Source organism: Chelon labrosus (assembly GCF_963514085.1).
Source record: "Chelon labrosus genome assembly, chromosome: 15".
In the NCBI taxonomy this organism is placed as follows: Eukaryota; Metazoa; Chordata; class Actinopteri; order Mugiliformes; family Mugilidae; genus Chelon; species Chelon labrosus.
The window spans coordinates 25,054,772-25,076,200 of record NC_140348.1 but is presented as its reverse complement, the minus strand read 5'-3'; the positions used below and the strand labels follow the sequence as shown (position 1 = coordinate 25,076,200).

At 44.6% G+C, this 21,429-nt stretch overlaps 1 protein-coding gene across 3 annotated transcripts; it reads right to left on the bottom strand.

The window, feature by feature from the left end:
* Positions 1–664: 664 nt before the first annotated feature.
* On the bottom strand, positions 665–17,921 carry slc1a4 (solute carrier family 1 member 4). 3 transcript variants are annotated; one of them, XM_084562458.1, is made up of 8 exons: positions 17,312–17,921; positions 11,284–11,326; positions 9,035–9,100; positions 6,007–6,173; positions 5,582–5,815; positions 5,055–5,249; positions 4,795–4,929; positions 665–4,581 (listed from the first exon to the last, which is right to left on the bottom strand). In XM_084562458.1, exons 1-8 carry the CDS (start codon positions 17,824–17,826, stop codon positions 4,350–4,352), a joined length of 1,587 nt encoding a protein of 528 aa, XP_084418584.1. In that variant the 5' UTR covers positions 17,827–17,921; the 3' UTR covers positions 665–4,349. The 3 variants fall into 3 exon arrangements, with proteins under 3 accessions (XP_084418584.1, XP_084418585.1, XP_084418586.1); XM_084562459.1 differs by lacking the exon at positions 17,312–17,921 and adding an exon at positions 11,437–14,732; XM_084562460.1 differs by lacking the exons at positions 11,284–11,326; positions 17,312–17,921 and adding an exon at positions 10,903–10,947.
* Positions 17,922–21,429: the final 3,508 nt, after the last annotated feature.

Genomic DNA, 21,429 nt, shown 5'->3' with positions numbered 1-21,429 from the left:
ATTGTTCTGCTGGGAAACTTCTGGACCTGGCATTCATTCATTGGTGTGGATGTTACTTAGACATGTAGCACCCACCTAGACCAGACCAGGCACCCCCACCCCATAGCAATGACACTCCTTGATGACAAACATGGAGAACGGCACAAGGTGTTGACCTGGCCCTCCAAATTCACTAGATCCCAAAAGGATCAAGTATCTGTGGGATGATCCACAGAGGCCCCCTCCTCACTAACAACATTCTGTTGCCAGACACCACAGGACACCCTCAGAAGGCCCATGTTCATTCTCTGATGAGTCACCATAAGGGAGACCTACACAATATTAGGTGTATAAATAAAGTTGAATTGATTTGAATGGAATCGAAAGACAAGGTTGTCTTTTATGGGCTGGAAATCATAAACGCTTCAACTACAAATGGACCGTGGATGCTGTATAAGTGTGATCATCATTATCTACAGATAAGGAAGAAGGAGCCTGTATCACATAACAATGAAGACTAAGAGTTTTATCATTCTGATCATAATTAGGATGGTTAATAATAGACGTACAGACCTTAAAATAGCACTTTTTACTTTTTCATAAATCTGCTTCTTTTTGCTGATGCTGACTAATAATTATATGACTCAAGAGTTAAACATGAAAAATGACACTCTTCTTGTTTCGGTTGCATGGACAAAAAAAAAAAAAATCATCTTTAATGTTGACAGACAGCAGGATGAACATCTGAGTACAGTGTTAGACAAAGACACGGCACAGGAGAAGTAAATCATAAAAATCATCAGTCTAACAGCAGGCTATGAGGAACACCGGCCCTAGAATTTATTTAAAGTGTTAGGAGAAAGCACAATAATACAAAAAGTTCAAGCAATTAAAATAAAGTAATATCACATAGTCATATTACACGTAGCACAAATATATGTGATCGTACCAGATACTAAAGAAACCTACCATGAAACTCAGCTTCAGGTCAGAGGAGAGCAGTTGTTAGCTTAGAAAAGTCATTTGTAAAATCTTTAATGATGAGTAAGAAATGTTCAAACACACTAAATTAAGAGACAGTCTCAACATCACCAAATAAAAGCAGCACCACGTCGCAACGAGAAAAACAAAAAAGATCCCTCACTTTAAAAACACTCTCAGCTCTTCCCTATCTGTGTTAAATAACAGATCAAATAAATAGCACACAGTCACCACTGATATGTGTTGCACCCAGACTCGGCCGAGTGCGTTCACATTGACGCCACTAGAGAGCAGCACGGCCGCATCCTCTCAGTCGAGTCCAGCATCCTAAACCATCGGACATTTGGCACCTCATCTCACAGTTTATAACCCATCTGACAAGAAATAAAAGCACCGTGCAGTGCTCTAAAGTTCTGTCTGCACTTAAAACTATCTTTAAAGCATGATCCATGCTCATGGCAATGCCCAATGTTCCCTTTAAAGAGATCTCAGACCATTACTAATCGCAGAGACTGAAAAAATAATTAAAAGCTGGGTCAGTTACTGAGCTCAAAAATCAGATATAGAGAAAAAAGGCCACAAGATTATGACAGGAGAAGTAAATAACACTGACCATCTTGTGACAATTCAATGGACCAGACTGAACCTAGACCAGACCAGGCACCCCACCCCCATAGCAATGACAGTCCTTGATGGCAGCAGCCATCCCCAGCAGGATGCAGCTCAAAAAAAACACTAGATCACTAGATCCCAAACTGATCAAGTATCTGTGGGATGATCCACATGATGAGGCCCCTCCCTTCAACCCATAGGACCCAAATGCACCCCTACTAAAAACATAGTAATGTTATGCCTGATCGGTGTATTTCGACATAGCTTTGAATGCATCGACCTGTCACCTCTCCTCCTAAGTAAAAATAAAATAATGTTAAGTACAAACACTAAAACACACGTCATAAAACTCACTCATGGCACAGAGAATAAAAAAATCACCCCGAACACCAGAGGATGGATTCTCACAGCAGTGACAAACAGTGTGATGTGAACTCATCGTGTATTTTGGTCCAGTATTTAAGTGTAAACATGTTTTTTTTTATGGATTCGCTGTGATTCGTTGAACAAACCGCGGTGAACTACTGACGACCACGGGCCAAAGGGACACTGGAGTGTTTTCAAGATGTCAAACAAACAAGTATGATTACAGTACTTGGAAACTAATGTCCGGTCAATTATTATCCTGTGAAACTGTCTTTATCAACGCTGAATAACTCATCATGAGGCCTGTAAGGAGCTTCTATCCTGTAGTTTCTGGTTAGTTTCTGTTAATTTTCTGTTCTGTTCAATCTATTACCCATGTGGCTATATTTGCTATATAATCATGTAGGTATATAAAAGTACCAAGCTTGATTTATAGTCGCACGTCACTTCTACGATGTAGCTGCAGTGTAATGTAACTAACTACCTGTCACAATGATGCAAATCGTTGCAGCTGTGATTGGTCTAAAATGCATTTCCTTGTTCAGCCTCCTACAGACCACAGGTAAGGGTTTAGTGGACATACTTCAACTAAAGATGAAGCCCATACTACCATGACATGTCAGCCCTGAAATACAACTAAAGTACTACTGCAATGCATCTGAAAGGGCTAATGCTAACGCTAGCAGAGGAACGGTCCAAATCCTCTGGACAGCAGTCAGGTAACAACTTCACCAAATGTCCTGTGGTAACAGAGAGAAGGAGGCTGCACATCAACTATTTGATAAATTTATTAGACCTTTAGCTGCAGTACTATTAAATGATACTACTGATGGTGCTGAGGTGCTGCCTGTTTTTATACAGGCTATACATATCTGCAGCTCACAGAATGTAGCACATAAGCTGCCTGTTCTCAGCATGTGTATTCAGGTCCAGAATATAGATTTCATTACTTTCTTCTGTGTTTCTACTAGTGACTTCATCAGAGACTAGTCGGGGTTTACTTGACTTTCATCATATAACCGTTGACTTTAAAAAAAATCTGAAATCACACAACCCCTACTGCTTAGACATGTGGAAGGTGTATAAACCAAGCTTTACCATGACTTCAACTCAACACATGATATGGACATTAGCAAAGCAAACAGCTAAAAAAAGAGTTAACCATTAGCTTAGTGTTAACGTTCCTTTTGCTGGCTGTGTTACGCACAAACTCCACGTGAACGGTTCCCTCTTGTGGTATGTAAGACCTCGTAAGTTCCACAAGTTCTCAAATTTCATTTGAAGGCACCATTAACTTCAGCTATTTTGAATAATAAATCAATGATTTTGTACCAAATAGATTTACCAAAACATCTGCAGCTGATTAAAAAAGGGCTGATGCATAAAAATGGAACATTTGAGAGCTAGCTGGGTCGGCTGATGTTTAGAGGGTAGCTGTTTTGTGAAGCGGCTGCTGTCCTTACAAAATCACGGGAACGCGGCTGGAAATTGCTGACATCAGCTGGGAAAAGGCAGCTGGGTTTTTTCCATGGTATACCGTGTTTATCGAACTAACCTAGTGTTCTGTTTACTCAGGATAAATAAAGGATTCATCTGGAGATCAGAGGGTTTTCCCACCAGCTCATTACGGCAATGCAAACGGTCCAATGTTCAAAGTGCTGTGCCAATTAGGGCCACTGTGTCACTGAGGAGTTGCACAAGGCTCGTCCAAAACGCCATTTGAACGTTTGACATTGAGTCAATGTTTGACAATCAATGTCTGCAGACAAACAGGACTCCACAACACACCCCTGTAAACACCTCTCCGGGAAGCAACCGTTTTGAAACCTGCGACCAAAACTTTAGTCCAATTTGATGCTGAAATACAGGATTTGTAGTTGGAGGGATTAAAGAAGTTGAATTAAGTTGTGACAGGTGCTGTGAAGCTTTTGTTAGACACTCATCAAGCGTTTGGCAAGTCGTTAGTGTTCTATAGTTAATGTTTGGTCGTGGTATTTGCTGAATGACGATAAAAACAATCCTGATGTTCTGACATACAAATTATAGCCATGAGTATCTCGTGTAACGTGTGACGAACACAATTGTGACAATTATGGGAATGTTTAAGCTAATTTGACACTTGCTTCAATGCTTAAATGTAAACTCTGACTGAGGTGTCTGAAGGAGGTAATATTTCTGATGTGAATAGTTCTGATTTCATTACATCCTAATCGCAATTTCTGTACTTTTATGGAAACACCGTTATTGAGGTGTTCACCCAAGTGTCCAATTTCTAAATCAACAGCAGCACTACGTGCACTGTGGACTGTCTATGTTCTAGACAGCTTGAACCAATGGCATTATTTGAATCAGACCGATGCCCCGTCAGCAGCAGTGTCAGAGGTGTCCAAGGTTAAAAGGTCTCGTCGAGTTCACAGGACAGACTCGATGGCTTCCGGCATGCCTTCAAGCGCTTTGGTTTGGTGCATGACGAGAGGCGAGGTCTCCTCCTCCGCCTGGACGTTGGCCACCGCCTCCACCCGGACCTCCGCCAGGTCCGCCTCGTGCTGCTGCTGTTTCTTCATCTCCTGCTGGTTGATGTGGTGGAGGATTCCTGCGCCCAAGGCGTCGCCCTCCACGTTCACCACCGTGGTGGTTCGGTCCCTGAGTGCAAAAGGGACACAGGTTGGTTTCTTTTTTAAAAGAAAAGTTGATTTTATGGTCAGAAGAAGTCCCTAACTACAGATGTTTTGTGCAGAGCTGTTGACTCCTGTTGGGAAACCCTGGTCCACATTGCTTACTGTAATTTTGTGTGCACACGTGTTCAGATGTTGCTGGGAGTGTTTTCCAAACAGTGGTGTCACAAGCTTTACTTACACAATCCAGTCAACAGCCAGCATGAGGGAGAGGTCGTTGGTCGGCAGGCCGATGGCCTCCAGGATGATGGCGATGGTGATGATGCCGCCGGCTGGGATTCCTGCTGCACCCACACTGGAGGCTGTAGCCGTCACCCTGGAAATTATAATACCAATAATATAATAAACCATCATGGTAGACAACTCAACATATTAACAAAAGAACAACGTAAACCCCTGGTGTCCATAACGATCACTGAATAAATCTTTGCCTCGACTCACAGGATGGTGAAGATCTGTCCAGCGTTCAGTTCGTGATTGTTGAGCTGAGCGATGAAGACGGCGGCGATGCACTGGAAAATGGCGGCTCCGTCCATGTTAACAGTGGCCCCAATGGGCAGGATAAATCGGCTGATGCGCTTGTCCACGCCGTTGTTCTCTTCCACACACTTTATCATGGAGGGAAGAGTTGCCGAACTGGTGAGAGATTTGCATAGTGCTGGCTTAGTAAGGCATGTCATGGCAACCTGCACAATAATGACATTTTGTCATTGGTTGAAAGGTGAAACAAGAAACTCTACATGTCCAGTTGCCTTTGTTTTTAGTCTATCTCTCGACCTGTCAGAGATAGTTCGGTTTTTTTCCACATTTTGATGCAAACTGGGCAGAGTGGGGAGTCAGAGGAAGGTTAAATCCAAGCTAAAAGCTAAAATGGTTTCTTTCAAATTCATGGTCTGATAGTTAAGTGTGTCACTCAGGTGCAAACTCCTGATCAAGGTTCGTCAGAGGCCCGTGGTGCGACAGTTTACCTGGAGCAGGTGGCAAAGGCTGTGGTGAACGGCGCGATGAGGCCTGACAGGAAACTGAAGGGGTTCTTGCGTGTGAAACCAAAGTAGATGAGGGGCAGGACGATGCCTCCGTGGATGATGTGGCCCAAGATCGAAGCAAAGATGTATTTTCCAAGGCTGGTGACCAGAAGAACCACGTCTTCCATCTCCACAATCTTGCTTCCCACGAGGAACATGATGCCAAAGGGGATATACCTGAGAGACACAAGAAGTATTTAACTGGAAAAAGCAGAAGCAAAGCAATTGTTGGGACAAATGAAGACAGAAACAAATGGTTAGTAAACACAATTAGTGCTCACCGATCCACTGACTTTTAACACACACAACATCCCTTTAATACGTGTGCTTCGTGCCTTAAAAATTCAAATACATCCAACTCTCCTTACCACATGATCCAGGACACCAGCACCATGGTGGCTTCATTGAAGGCATTGAAGAAACGAATCAGTTCCTCTCCCTCTTCACCCAGTTTCCGCAGCGCTACGCCGAACACCATGGCAAACAACACCAGGCCCAGGATGTTCATGCCATCTGCTTCGGTACCGATAGGGACCTAAAACACCCGGCAGAGTCACACCGTAAGAGACTGAACGCAGAAACAAGACCGTGGGAAGGAAAGCTGTCGAGAACCTTCTAGTTGGTTCAAATACAAATGGAGAACGAGACTTATCAAGGAAGAAGGTTTGACAGAGTTATCTTGGTAGTAGGATCTAAATTGGTTGGCCATTTCACGCAAATGACCATGAGTGTTTATCAATATGTGTTCTTGCTGACTTATAAAATGCCATAAGAAGCTGCTCAAATACTGTCCCAACTCAAAATACGCAACTGACCAAGTGCAGTCCAAATATCCAGATGTGTAGTTGCCCTGTCCGTGTTATCGAGGATATATCGGGAGGTAACTTGTGTGACTTCGTACTTCAGAATCTAACTTGTCAAGTCCAAACTACCTGGGAACCGAGCCTGAAGTTGCATACTTGGTATTGTAAGAACTTGGTCTGACACAAAGTGGTACTGGTTAATCACTCATTAAAACGTTGTTGAAGGTTTAACAGCATGTTTGCCGTCATATTTAAGGTGGTTAGTGTCCTAATATTTGTAGCTCAATACAAAGTACGACTCAGTCTGATGGGAATGTCTTTTGTTTTGCAGGTATCTGACTCAAGACCATTTTTTAATTGGAGGTGCCACAAGAGGAGAAGTCACAAGTCACCTCCTTGGAACATAAACATCATTGTACTACAAACTCTCATGATATCATACCACAGCCAAATATGTCTGGAGTATGGGTGTCTGTGCAGTTTTTCAGTCCAGGTCTAAGGGGTGGAACCATGATCTTTCCAACAGACAGGGCCAAAAAATGTGCATTGATCAAACTTTAAACAAGAGGTCAAGGAAGACTTTCATGACCTCTCACCTGGACTTGGACCTTATGTGAATCCTTTCACTGTGGAGAGGCCATCTTGTCAAAGAGTAGTGTTTTTACAGAGTGTGTGTACCAGGGGTGTGTAGGTTCTGTGGGCAGTTGAGGGATTCACTGAACTGGGTGATGGATAACGAATAAGGACAAGGACAAATCCTGACCTCAATCCCTTCCCATTGTACGGAGCTCTCCCACAGCTACACCAGCTTCATCCCCTAGTACTGGGGGAAAGTGTCTACCATGACTAGTGACAGACAAATACCATGGACCGATGCCAACATCAGATCCTCCCCAACTCCTCCCCTATACTGGGTCAACAGGTGCATGCCATAGCAGCGCTAGCAGGATTTAGAAGATTATAACTACATGTTCAACTTAGATAATTATATATACAGTAGGAACCTCTGACCTAAAAGTTCCTGAGTTGCGGTGGTGCAAATTAGGAACCAACCATTTGAGTGTATTCCTTTAAAAAAAAAAATGGTTTCTTGTATAAGCTAACATGGCTAAATAATCCTTTGTACTATTATGCTAAATGTGTTTGTTCAACAGCTTGTCCGCAATCATCCATCTGTTGCTCTACATCCGATCTTCTGCCGGCCCGCTTCATTACACCAATGCAACATCTACCACATGGAACAGACCCAGCAGCAATCTGTAAATCTGCAGTCGACCCTCTGCCAGGCTATTTGTTCCCTTTATACACGAGCACATTATGGCCCTCACATGTTAGGTGGATCTCTGTGGGGTTAAGCTGATCTGTCCCGTGGCCAACACTCTCACTGACTCATGACACCACTCAACAAGGGGAGATTTGGTCTTTAGCTGATCTGGACGCACTCGCTTTAAAGCTGTATATGGAAAGTTCTGACTGTGCAAGGGACTCTAAGGGCTTCAGTATGCTTCAAGCTAACGATGCATATACCTGCTGGCCACCATCTAAGGCAAGGCAGGACAAAAGCCTACCACAAACCTACACCTAAACCTAAACTATTCCCACTGCAGTTCATCTTCCACGCACACAGGCGCCTTAAAGTCCCGCTCATATATAAAGTGATTTATCGTCCACGGTTATGCCGCTGACAGTTGGACCTTTCTAGTTGTCTGGTTGTCTAGGAAACCCTCCTATATGTTTCCCACCCCCCATGTTTTTAGAGGGAAACCACAGAACATAAAAATCTTGCATGTGGTAGGAAGGAGTTAGCCCTTATTGCTCTATGTGGTATCAAAGACTGCAAACCAGAAACTGAAGCCTTTCAACAATCATTCCGGCACGCCACGCTTAGGAACACTTTCAAAACAGGATAGGGAAAGTGGAGCAGCGTGGCATGACACGGCTAAAGCTAACATGAGGCTGGAGTCTAATCACAAGTTAGAGTTAGTAGTCATATGAAAATGGGTTTTGTGTTTTAAAACAAAGGGGGAAAAAAATTATTCAAGTGAGTCGAGTAGGCTTTTTGCTGATACGTGATCAGTGTAAACAAAAACCGTGTTTGAACTCTTCAGTCTACATGACATGTCAACTGCTGGTATTTGCTCTTTGCACACATTTGTAGAAGCAGTGAGTGGATGTAACTCCGCTTTCAGTTTTGTTAATCAGTGGCTTATCCCCCCCCCCCGATTTTAAATGTTAGCACAAAAAGAATAAAAGAGAAGAATTCTTCTGGTCTAGTAAATTTATTAAGTGAAGTTAATGTTTCTCTAGTGGTTAGTTGGTAGCAACGGAGCCCAGGCATATAACACGATCAATTACGCAAGACCAAGAATTAAGGCAGAGTCTTCCATTAGTCTCAGTATTGCACCTATTCAGTGGCATCACATCCCCGTCCCCTCTAAGTGCTCAGAGCAAACATGGTGCAGGGATGAGCCCTAGCTTTACCTCCTGTTGTAGATACAGCTCACAGCACTTCCATTGTCAACATTTGGCTTTTTACACATATCACATACATGTGTGATTGCATGCAGTGTGATGGGATGTTTAATGTCCTTGCCTTTTGATAGAGAGCTGTTCCGTTGGTGTCGTTCCCCACTGCAACCATCTTGTAGTCGGTGGCATACTGCAACGTACAGAAAAGAAACTCTGGTTAATTGTGGGTCCGCTAGTGTGCAGTAGTGGTTTACATGCACATAAATGATGTGTCCTCATAAGTATATGTGTCCTGATACAATGTGGTCAAATCCCAGTTTACGTAAAGCGGAGGTATGAGTAAGCTAGCTACAGTACGCAACAAAAACACTGCTATATGGGGACGTGCAAACACATTCAGATTTGTTGCAGTGTCCTAGCACGTCTTCAGCTCTGATTAGTAGTAGTCAGGGCTGTAGTTGTGCCAGTCATCTAAAGGAATAGCAATGAACGGAGCGGTGTCTGGTTGGCATGAAGCCAAACTGTGTTATCAGGTTTCTTGTTTCACGTCCTAAGTGTCATCAAGACACCATAAGGAGGAGGCTTCTGTGCTTTCAAAAGACAGTTACTACTTTACTACTGAGGTTAAACATTTATGAGCTGCACAGTGGTGTGGTGGTTAGCACTGATGAAGCAAGAAGGTTATGGGTTCTAATCCATTGGCCGACTGGGGCCTGTTTGCATGTTCACCCTGTGTCTGTGTGGGTTCTCTCCAGGTTCTCCAGCTTCCTCCCACCGTCCAAAGACATGCTGGTTAGGTTCATTGGTGATTCTAAATTGGCCGTAGGTGTGAGTGTGAATGGTTGTCTGTCTCTCTGTGTTAGCCCTGTGATAGACTGGAGACCTCTCGCCCCAATGACAGCTGGGATAGGAATGAATGAATAAACATTTAGCTTAAACACCAGAAGCAAGGGACACAGCTAAAGATGTAGATAAATGTGAGAACGGCTTGCTTCAGACAGAAATGCACGGCTTAACTACTTCTTTGCGTCAATGCGGCGTTTCTGCTGGAAAGAAGCCAACGAGAAGATAAAGCACATAGCCATGCACAAACTATCTTCACGCTACACTTGACTCATCTCCTCCCATCTCCTCCTATTTACTTAACAACCGAGAAGCACAGTTTGTGTCATGATGTGAATCTCTGAAACAAACAGAAAATACTAAGCTGCCCTTGCACGAAAGTGTAAATGGGTGAATGCAGATACGGCTAGGTGAGGTTATTAGCTGCCATTTTTAAGTGCGGGGTTTTCCATTAAGTTGAAGTCGGGGGAAAGTTGGACACCATCCATTTAAAGTTTAGACCGTGACCAGAGCTGCAAGAACAGACCCCCTCCCTCTCTCTCTTTCCACAGCCCTAAAGGATACAGGATTTCAATCATCTACACAAACCTGTGATCTTTAACCGAATTCTGAGATACTGTTGGACAGAGACTTCTGTTGGACAGAGACTTCGCCCTCAATGTGTGAAGGAAAGATACAGAAGGTCTTTCCTTCCTGCTGCAACGAGCACTCCTAATATGTGCAATATATCTATTATTTATTATATCTCTGTCATTTCTGCATGCTGTTGCAAACTGCAGTTTCCCCATCGTGGGACAAATAAAGGTTTTTCTTATTCTTCTTATCTTATCTTATATATGTGTCTTCGTGCAAATCTCCCCTCTCTTCTGTCTTCTGCTCTCTTGGTTTAATCCACAGTTGGACTTGTTCCACAGAGGCTCTACCATAGTATATAGACAGAGTAGGGGTGGCTGAGGGGGGGAGGGGATGGTGGGGGAGGGGTTGGGGTACTGAACTCTGTGACCTTGCTGCACTTTGAATCCCCATTACTCTCTCTGAGGAGACTTGTTTCTGAGTTTATGATGCAACTGGTTGATGGCATGAGTGTGTGTGACTAAGTGTGTTTAAGTTGTTTCCTGTGTGTGTGTGACTAAGTGTGTGTGCACCCACAGCCATTTCATATCTCCGCGCATCCCCAAATATTGAACTTTCCTGCTTCCCATCTTCGTTTTAACGGACTCTTTCTAGGAAGTGGAGCGGGCCGCGTTCAAAGGAAGCGAGGCCGGTTGCTAGGCTGGCTGGAATGGAATGGTTTCGCCATGGCAACGGCTGGTAAACGACAAGGGGGCGAGAGCAGGGGTCTGTTCTGAACGTCTCCTCATTCAGAGGCCTCGCGAGGGGAGGGATTTACAGCTGCCGGTGATGGTGATGAACGCGGGGTGGCGTCCGCGTGGTTGGCGAAATAAATTCTGACGGACAAGATTGCACGGGGGGACACCGGGAGGAACGGGGGCGTGAAATGTGTTGTGGTGAAGAGAGGATGGCACTCACGGAGCGGAAAGCAGCAGCCACCAAATTTGATGGAAATAAATTCCTGAGGAAGAAAGAGAGGAAAGAAAGTTAGATCACAGGAAAAACTATAAACTACTTTAACTTTCCTAAATGTGTGGTTAGTAAAAAAAAGCTTTTAAAATCATCAAACACCTGCTGCGCTTTGTGTCCTTTCCCCAAATCTTCAATAAAATCCACTGCTGCTTAAATCCCCCGACAAAGCAGTTGTTAGGACACTGATCTACTGCCTGCTTCGTTTTACCAGCCGACAACTCAGCTTGAGAGGTTTTATTTCCATGGGACATTTAACATATTCTACATAACCTAAGGTGACCAGATTTCTGAAATGAAATCTAGAAACATTTCCATCTCTTTCAGGGACAGTTTAAGCCAGGTACAGATCATCCAAAATGGGGCCTGTCCCCGGAAATCAGGGACGTCTGGTCACCCTGACGTTACACTTTTCTGATTGTACTTGATTGTCTTTGACTTCAGTTTGTCAGTGTGAGCTACCTGCAGACTGAGAACCCGCCCAGAATCTGAAGGGGGGGGGGCACAAGACACAACTAGAAATTAAGGGCCTCCCGTAGGCCGGATTGTCGCCAATTTAAATTCAAATCAAATGTACACAGGAAAAATTGGAATAAAATTGGTGTGGTGGTTAGCACTGATGCCTCACAACAAGAAGTTTCTGGGTTCTAATCCATGGATCCTTCCACCGTCCAAAGACATGCATTTGGTTGTCTGTCTCTCTGTGTTAGCCCTGTGATAGACTGGAGACCTGCCCAGGGTGGACCCCGCCTCTAGACCAATGACAGCTGGGATAGGCTTATTTTCACTTAGGATAACAGACCGAAGCGATAATCACAAAATGCATTGCCATGTTGTGGCTTGTTGTCTCGTATAGTAGCAAGGGAGGGAAGACCCAAATGCAAGATGCTAAGGTGAGACAGGAGTGGGCAACAAAATGACTTTACAAAAGGCGATGCAGGAAAGGCAGGGTACCTAAAAACACAAATACAAAAAGAGGTGAGTACTCAAACCAAGACAAGAACACAGGAACACGAGAAACTGACCAGTAAGCCAAACAGGATAACTCTGCAAATGAATTGACAAAGAAAGAAAAAGGCAGGACTATATACACACACGGGCAGAGAAGTTAACGAGACACAGGTGAAACTAATGAGGGCGGAGCCACAAGGAGAAACCAATCAAGCAATCAAAGGAGGAAACACACAGGAAGTAAAACAAAACAGGAAACGCCAAGGAAAACCAAACAGGGTCACAGCAAATACTCAGAAGACAAAACCATGACACTAAAGATGAAGTTTCAAGGGTCTTTAGTGTCAGTGTGAAAAAATACCACACTGCTCACTGTGAATGAATGATGCCCTGCGGTTATTTACACTTAAACTGTGATCAGGGTGAACAAAAGGTGGGGATAAAACACCAGAACTAATCAAGCTTCGAGTCCATGTCTCTGAAAAGAAATCTTGACACAGATGCATTCATGTAGTAGTCTGCTTCGGAAAATCTGTTTTCTGTCACATTAACATGCACGTCACGGCACAGAGCAAGCACTGACCAGACCTGCAGAGGCTGCAGCAGGACACGAGTATCATTCCAGTTTCTGATTTCCTCTACATATAAAATTCCATAAAAGGACTCCAATATCTAATCATTAAAATCCTTCCATTTTGCAATATTTGAACTGGAAAGCTCCCAGATGACTGGTTTACTTCTTTCCACTTGCACCAGCTGCTGCTGTTGACCGGCCACGGTAGCATTGCTCAATAATGACACACTTTTAACATTTTTTCCACATAAAATGTTCTAAAAACTTTTAGTAGCAAAGTTGTGGCAGTCATAAAATCAGATGGAAAGTTATTTTATCTTAGTTCGTAGAGTGGTAGATGTGGACTAGTGGTAAAATAAGCAGATTTGGGAACGTAGGGTCATTACACGATCATATACACGATCAGCCACAACATTATGACCACTGACAGGAGAAGTAAAAAACATTGACCATCTTGTGACAGTTCAGTGTTCTGCTGGGAAACTTCTGGACCTGGCATTCATTGGTGTGGATGTTACTTAGACATGTAGCACCCACCTAGACCAGACCAGGCACCCCCACCCCATAGCAATGACACTCCTTGATGGCAGCAGCCATCCCCAGCAGGATGCAGCCTGACACAGACACACACACAAAACCACTTTAGGAACAACTAAAAAAAAAAAAAAACATGAAGAACAGCACAAGGTGTTGACCTGGCCTCCAAATTCACTAGATCCTAAACTGATCAAGTATCTGTGGGATGATCCACAGAGGCCCCTCCCCTCAACCCATAGAACCCAAAGAGCCCCCACTAAGGACACCACAGGACACCCTCAGAAGGCCCATGTCCATTCTCTGATGAGTCACAACTGTTTTGGAGGTACAACGGAGACCTACACAATATTGGCAAGGTGGTCATAATGTTTTGCCTGATTGCTGTATATTCTGGGGAGCATTAACATCTGTGCAGGATTTTAGATGCACACACCAATTATTAATACATGCAATACAATCCAGAATCAGGGTATAACGGACAAACAAAACGACAAAATCAACCAGAAATAAACGTGTCGCCATAATGAGGAAGACGATTCTGACGGTTGCTCTGGTTCCCCTCTACTATGGATCTGTTATCAAAAGGTTTTCCTTGACAGAGTGTCAGCGTAGACACCACGCTGAGTTTATTTTCAGTATAATCATACCGGGATTACGGGAAGCCTGCAGGCCTTTTCCACGTATTACAGCGTGTTTGTTGTAACTTTATCCTCTGGGGTCACACTGTATTGTGCAAAGAAATACAGACTTTGCTCACATTTATTCCCATGGCCAGAGCAGAGCCAAGCAATTCAGCTCATAACCCAATGACCCCCATCAACTTCACTCAGGCCGGGGGCCAAACGCTGCTTCAGCTGTCAGCTCCACACTGCTGCCTGGCCCTGATTTCTTTTCTGGCCTAATGCTGCTAAGAAGTGTAACTATTTGGCTAAAAGACTTGTCCCCCCTCCACGAAGCAGTGAGGTTACCTCCTGTCATATGACCAGTGTGCGAAGACGTGGATTAACCCCGGGAAACCAGAGCTGAGTGCTGGTATGCTTTTTTTTTTTTCCCACACAGCCTTTTAGTGTGTGGACTACGTTTTAAAGCTTGGTTACATAAGGTCTTGATTTCCTAATTAATCAAAGCCAAACGTCGCGCATGATCGTATTAATTCAAGATGGAAGAAAAGATGTTTAGTTGGTCTCTGTAATGTGATCCGTCTGTTCACTGCAGTGTTAATTTTGTCAATTTTTTCTTTGACCAAGACGAGACGAATAATATCTATGACAAAATATTAACGAAGCGAGATGCACATGATCTTATTTTATGTGCAGACATTTCATATACTGTATGAATTGTTTTTAATGTTGGGATAGCATCATAGCATCATCATTATGGGCTTTTACTAAGACAAAAATTTATGAAATCTTGTGGGAAACACTGCTCTGATCTATTTAGACAACACCAATGTCTAGATTTATATAAAACTTAGGGCGGGGCCTCTTTGAGTGACAGGCGGGTGTCCTCAGAGGTTGCTAGCTGTCTGTGCAGGCGACACCTGGCCTGTTTGAGCTCTACTCGCGCTGAAGCTCTTTGACTATTTTTGAATTAGCCAGGCACTGCCAGGTCATACCACAGCAGGGGAGAGGGGGTCTGCAGTTACTACAGACGAATCAACGTATAAGACAAATGAATTCATCAGACATTATCAGCGTTCTTCCTTTGGGCATTAATCAGTGGGATATTCAGTTTTAGTCCAAATCAACAAAGGTCAACCTCGTGGTAGTGCTAAAAAAAAAAGTTAGGAGCTCACTAAAGTTATCAAGATACATCCTCTGAGGACAATGAGTGTCGGCAGAATACAACTGGTGTTTTTCATTTCTACATTTGCATCAATGGCACGTATGCAAACACGAATTAACTGTGATACATGCCCTTCTGCTGGAGTGGAGACTTTACTGAAGTCAACGGTTTCACTTTATGTTCATGTGGCTGCAGCAACAAATGTTTAACACTTTTATATCCTGAGTACACCAGGAAATGAACCGGGGTCTGTTTCCATTGGAACTGTTTTTTTAGATGAAACGTTTCAGTGACTGGTCACGAGAGGAAATACTAAGTGCGTCTCTGAAGTGTTGACTGAGAATTAAAAGCACCGCGTTCACCTGCTCTCATGATAAGGCGTGAAGCAGAGGGATCAGTTAGTCCTCTTTGCCTTCCTCAAAATACCCTCAGTCCTTTCAGCAGCTGTCAGCTTTCCCTCACGCTGGGAACGTATTATTAGGAACACCGAAGGCCACCGAGCCTGCTGCTACGGTCACAGGCTTCTTATGAACAATTGTCCTGCTCCATAAATTGTACCAGTAAACCTTCATGATAAAGGTTAGAATCAGCGACCATCAAACAACGCTCAGACTCCTGAAGTAACAAAGTGAGAAGAAACACAAAAACATTCTCTGCATGCAACACTCCTTTTGGATTTCATCATGGGGGCGTGTTTCAGCCAGAGACAAAGACACGTCTGCACACAACTTACCAGTCCTACAACCAATCAGATCCATGTTGTTGTGAACAAATTCAATTCGCGGCCAAAAGCCCACCTCAAACAATCTGATCGGCCTGCCAGAGCTTTGCCAGAGTAATCAGTTCCCAACAGAGTGACTCCAGACCATAGACTGTATAAAATATAGACGACACATCTCCACTTTCTTACATTGGTTAAACTGACGCTAGAATCCCTGGAGATATGGGCAGCGCCATCTAGTGAGTTCTGAGTCACTCGCGTTCAGTCCACTAGTCACAAAGAAAGGTTGGATTATACTCTGTACTTTTTTATTTATTTATTATTTTTCACATACTCTCACGGTCTTACAGGACTGTGTTACATCTAATTAAAACAAAACTTATCAGAAAACCTAAAATGTATATGTATTTGAGGCGTACTTTAGTATTTTTAGTTCGGCCCAAGTCCCATCCACTAACATGGAGGAGGCGGAGCTTCTGGTCTATACTGCAGGCAGACACCAGGGGGAGCTCCACAAGCACCTTTGAAGAGCTGTCATGGCGTCCATCTTTATATACAGTCTATGCTCCAGTTCAGATCAACTTTCCCTGACAAAAAGAATTGTGGGCGTGGAAGTTGTTTTGGTTCTAATGTAAAAGCAGTAATTAAAATACTACAGCATATAGTGCATTATATTGGATTAATATCATAGATGCATTGCTGGTGAAGGTGGAGCTACTTTGACCTGCTTTATTCACATTTGGATAGTTTCATGTATAGACTGTAAAATGCTTGTGAGTACGTCTGGCCTCTGTGTGTTAAGCAGATTCACACAAATTGGGACTAGTTCAAAGTCGTACTGGAGTGAATGTACTTTCACCACTGGCTGCCACATCCAGGACGTGGGCACAATTGCAAATCAAAGCACGCGTCCTAGTAAAAAGAGTTACTAGAACTATCCAGAAAAAAAAACTGCACACTTGTAGAGTTTCATGAAGACATTTTTTCACACCGATCTCTAACCTGACAGGGGCGTCCGGGTCCATCAGATGGTCCTGGAGGACTGAGAACCTTCACAGACGATTGCTAGCAAAGAATCTCTTTGAACACCTGCTCTAAGAAGTACAGTTCTGCTCACGGAGAGGATGCACTGGCTCAGTGACATGGTTTAAGCAGATCATTATGACACTGATCCTAACTGGAAGGCTGCTCCTGCGGTATTGACCTGCAAAAGATCTACATTAGATCTAGATTAGTCCTAGACTCCTGTATGAACTCACACAGGACAAAAGTGGAATAACTTGGGTGTTTAAATACACCTCCTAACTACTAGGCACAATTCCAAGTGAGGACAAGTGTGCAGGGTGCTTGTTGCTGACTGGTGAGCTAACATTTACTTCCACAGCACAGAGGGATTAAAGAGTAGCTACCTGGCCAGGTCCAAGAAGGAGTCCGCGGTCTCCTTGTTGCTGCTGACGCTCTCCAGTCCCAGGCTGTTGCTGTTCAGGGCTCCCGCCCCCACCCCGGGTTTGATGATGAAGGCCAGCGCGACCCCGATCCCCGAGGCGATCAGCGTGGTCACCAGAAAGTACGAGACGGCGATGCCCCCCAGCTTACCCAGGGAGCGCGTGTCCAGGCTGGCGGCGCCGGACACGAGGCTGCAGACGACCAGGGGCAGGATGATCATCTTCAGCATCCGCAGGAGCATCTCTCCGGGGAAGGCGAAGTAGGTCATCTGCGCTTTGGTCAGGCTCATGTTGCGGACCATCATCCCGAGCCCGACGCCCACCAGGACCCCGGACACGGTCATGATCACCAGCAGGTTCCTCCTCAGAAACTCCACCAGCTTCAGCCTGCAGCTCTTCCCCGCGCTCTTCTCCAGGATCCGGTCGGTGGAGGCCGAGTTGGGCACGGCGTGCCCGTTGATCTCGCTCTTTTTCTCCATCTTTTATTTCTTATTTCTTTCCTCTTCGGAGAAACGTGGGGGAGCCGGTTGTAGGCGGCGTGGGTTGGATGCGCGCTCTCTCTAACACACACACGCTCAGCGTACTGACGCACCGTGTGAAGGCTGGTCCTGGTCCGCTGTAGCTTAAAGACTGAGCGCAGAGCGGAGGGGAGAGCCAATGGAGAAGGAGCGACGACACACACAAAAAGGCCGGTGGAACATGCGCACAAGGGCTGGAAGGGCTGCTTTAATACCCGGAGCAAATGATGCAAGAGCGGGAGAGATTGCCAGGGTCTCTGACAATGTGGCACAGCCTCCCGCGCTGAATGAGAAACACATGATTCCATGCTGAAAGTATAAAAGAGGCTCAGCAAATAAACCACGAACATACCAACGAATCAGCTTTCTCTTATCTTTTCTTACCTTCCACTCATGATAAGCACTCTTACACGTCTTCTTTCCACTGTGCCACCTCAGGCATCAGTTAGATTCATGCCTTCTTTATGAGGAATAAGCTTCTGAGGCTCTACTCTTGTTTCAGTCCAAATTCTGTTTAGTGAAGCTTTCTTAACTGCACCAATGCTTTCTTCTGAATCAGCTGAGAGCAGTCTTTATTCCACGCATCCACTGCAGAGTCTTCCTCTGCAGCATGGCCTCATAATGAAATTATAAAATGGTCCTCTCACAAACCTGTCAGCCCGATTTAAGAGAGCTGCAGTCTAGTTTATAGCAACACTGGGCTGAAATGAAAAAGAAAATATGTTAATTGAACTTTAAAGCATCTAACAGCCCATGTGATGGACTACTGAGGAAATGTCAGGCTGAAGGGAGTGAGAGTGAATGAAAGGATGGAAAGCAAAGGCCTGTCAGCACCATGGTCAGCGCTACTCGCCTCCTAGAGGGCGCTGTTGGCTCCTTCTGTTTCACCTTAATCATATAGTAGCATGCTCCCCAGGAGGACAACCACAAGACATCATTTAAAAAATAATGCATTCTAGCCATAACATTATGACCACTGACAGGAGAAGTGAATAACATTGACCATCTTGTGACAGTTCAGTGTTCTGCTGGGAAACTTCTGGACCTGGCATTCATTGGTGTGGATGTTACTTAGACATGTAGCACCCACCTAGACCAGACCAGGCACCCCCACCCCATAGCAATGACACTCCTTGATGGCAGCAGCCATCCCCAGCAGGATGCAGCCTGACACAGGAACACACACACAAAAACACTTTAGGAACAACTAAAAAAAAAACATGAAGAACAGCACAAGGTGTTGACCTGGCCTCCAAATTCACTAGATCCCAAACTGATCAAGTGTCTGTGGGATGATCCACAGAGGCCCCTCCCCTCAAAGGCCCCCCCCCCACTAACAACATTGTGTTGCCAGACACCACAGGACACCCTCAGAAGGCCCATGTCCATTCTCTGATGAGTCACCACAAGGTAGACCTGCACAATATTAGGAAGGTGGTCATAATGTTATGCCTGATCTATCTATCTATCTATCTATCTATCTATCTATCTATCTATCTATCACCGCTGGAGCGAATCCTCGATGCACCGCTGCAGTTCAACCACTAGATGGCGCCATATGAGAGAAAGTGGACAAGTCTTCAGACTAAGTCCTTCAGCTGTGGCAACACATGAGAATGAATAACATCTTGGTAGCTGCAGGAGAGGTTTTTAATATCCCTGTTTATTCCTGCCTCTGCTTGAAATAAAATAAAAGTCTAATTATTCTTCTTGCTCCTGCTGTTTTTCAACCCAGAGTTTTCTCAGCTTGTTCCTCAGGGCTGAGAGGGGAATACATCTATCTATCTATCTATCTATCTATCTATATATATCAAGCTCGGGTCCTCTCCCTCCCTGGGAGCTTGAGGGTCCTGCTCAGTATCTTAGCCGTTTCTAGTGCAGCACACAGTAGTCCTCCACTACTTTATTCGACTGGTTAGTCATCACCAGCTTGTCAGTCTGTATCTGGAAGTCCAACAGGATCTTGGTGGTGACCTTCCAATCAAAACACAGATGTTTTCCTAATATTGTTTAGGTCTTCCTATGGGATGAGGGGAGGGGCCTCTGTGGATCATCATCCCACAGATACTTGATCAGTTTGGGATCTAGTGAATTTGGAGGCCAGGTCAACACCTTGTGCTGTTCTTCAAGTTTTTTTTTTAGTTGTTCCTAAAGCGTTTTTGTGTGTGTGTCTGTGTCTGTGTCAGGCTGCATCCTGCTGGGGATGGCTGCTGCCATCAAGGAGTGTCATTGCTATGGGGTGGGGGTGCCTGGTCTGGTCTAGGTGGGTGCTACATGTCTAAGTAACATGCACACCAATGAATGCCAGGTCCAGAAGTTTCCCAGCAGAACATTGAACTGTCACAAGATGGTTTAAATGTTATTCACTTCTCCAGTCAGTGGTCATAATGTTGTGGCTGATCGGTGTATATGAAGGAATACTTTGGGCATAGGTCTGATCATGGTGTCCATGCTGTGTAATCTAGCTCCATCCAGTACTGTACAGTACACATTTAATGCTGTTCTAATGTTCTCCATTTAAATGACTGGACTAACAGTGTTATTTACTGATTGTAGGTCACAGCCGTGCATGCTGGGTAATATTTCACTGCCTCTTCTTCTTTCCATGATCCTAACATTCAGACGACAGCAGCCCTCTGTGCCGCTGCCTCTGTCACTGACTGTACTCTGCCTCGCTGTCCTCGCTGACCCCCCGCTCCGCTGTTGCTAAGTTGAGTTAAACTTCGCCTCCCTCCACCAATAGAGACAGACTGTCCCCCTTCCCCTCACAGCTGTGTGGCCTGAATGCTGGAAATAACCACCGGCCTGCGGATCAGGAGTCATGGCTGTTTAACAGTGGCTAATGTTGGCACCGTGCCGCCGAGCGCTGGAAGGAAAACAAGAAAGCAGAGAGAAAGACGCGGGCTCAGCTTCATCGTGGAGACGGATAAACAGTCGCTCTGAGACATGGAGCGGTGGAGCTGCTACTGAGGAGCAGAGCTGGCAAACAGAGAGACAGGTTTTATTCATGCAGTCATGGACATAATTATAAATACCAGCCATGAGGTTTGTGTGTATTCTAGTGGTGAGTTTGTGTATCTGAAAAAAACAACAAATCTGAAATGTTGTGACATGTGGCATTAGTCCATGAGACATTCAAACTAGTCAGAAAATAACAGATATTAAGATACGTACCTTTATTTGTCTGTCAGCTAACACTGATAACGTATTTTTTTTGTTTGTTTCTGACATTATTACAAATTATATGCACATAATCTGTCGAGGATTACGCAAAACTCAAACTGCATTTCCACTGTGGTCCCTGGTCAAGATGACTTCAATCATTCATTCATTCATTTTCTGTAACCGCTTGTCCTGTGAAGGGTCGTGGTGGGGGTTGTGCTGGAGCCTATCCCAGCTGTCATTGGTCTAGAGGGGGGGTCCACCCTGGACAGGTCTCCAGTCTATCTCAGGGCTAACACAGAGAGACACTCACACCTACTGCCAATTTAGAATCACCAGTGAACCTAACCAGCATGTCTTTGGACGGTGGGAGGAAGCTGGAGTACCTGGAGAGAACCCACG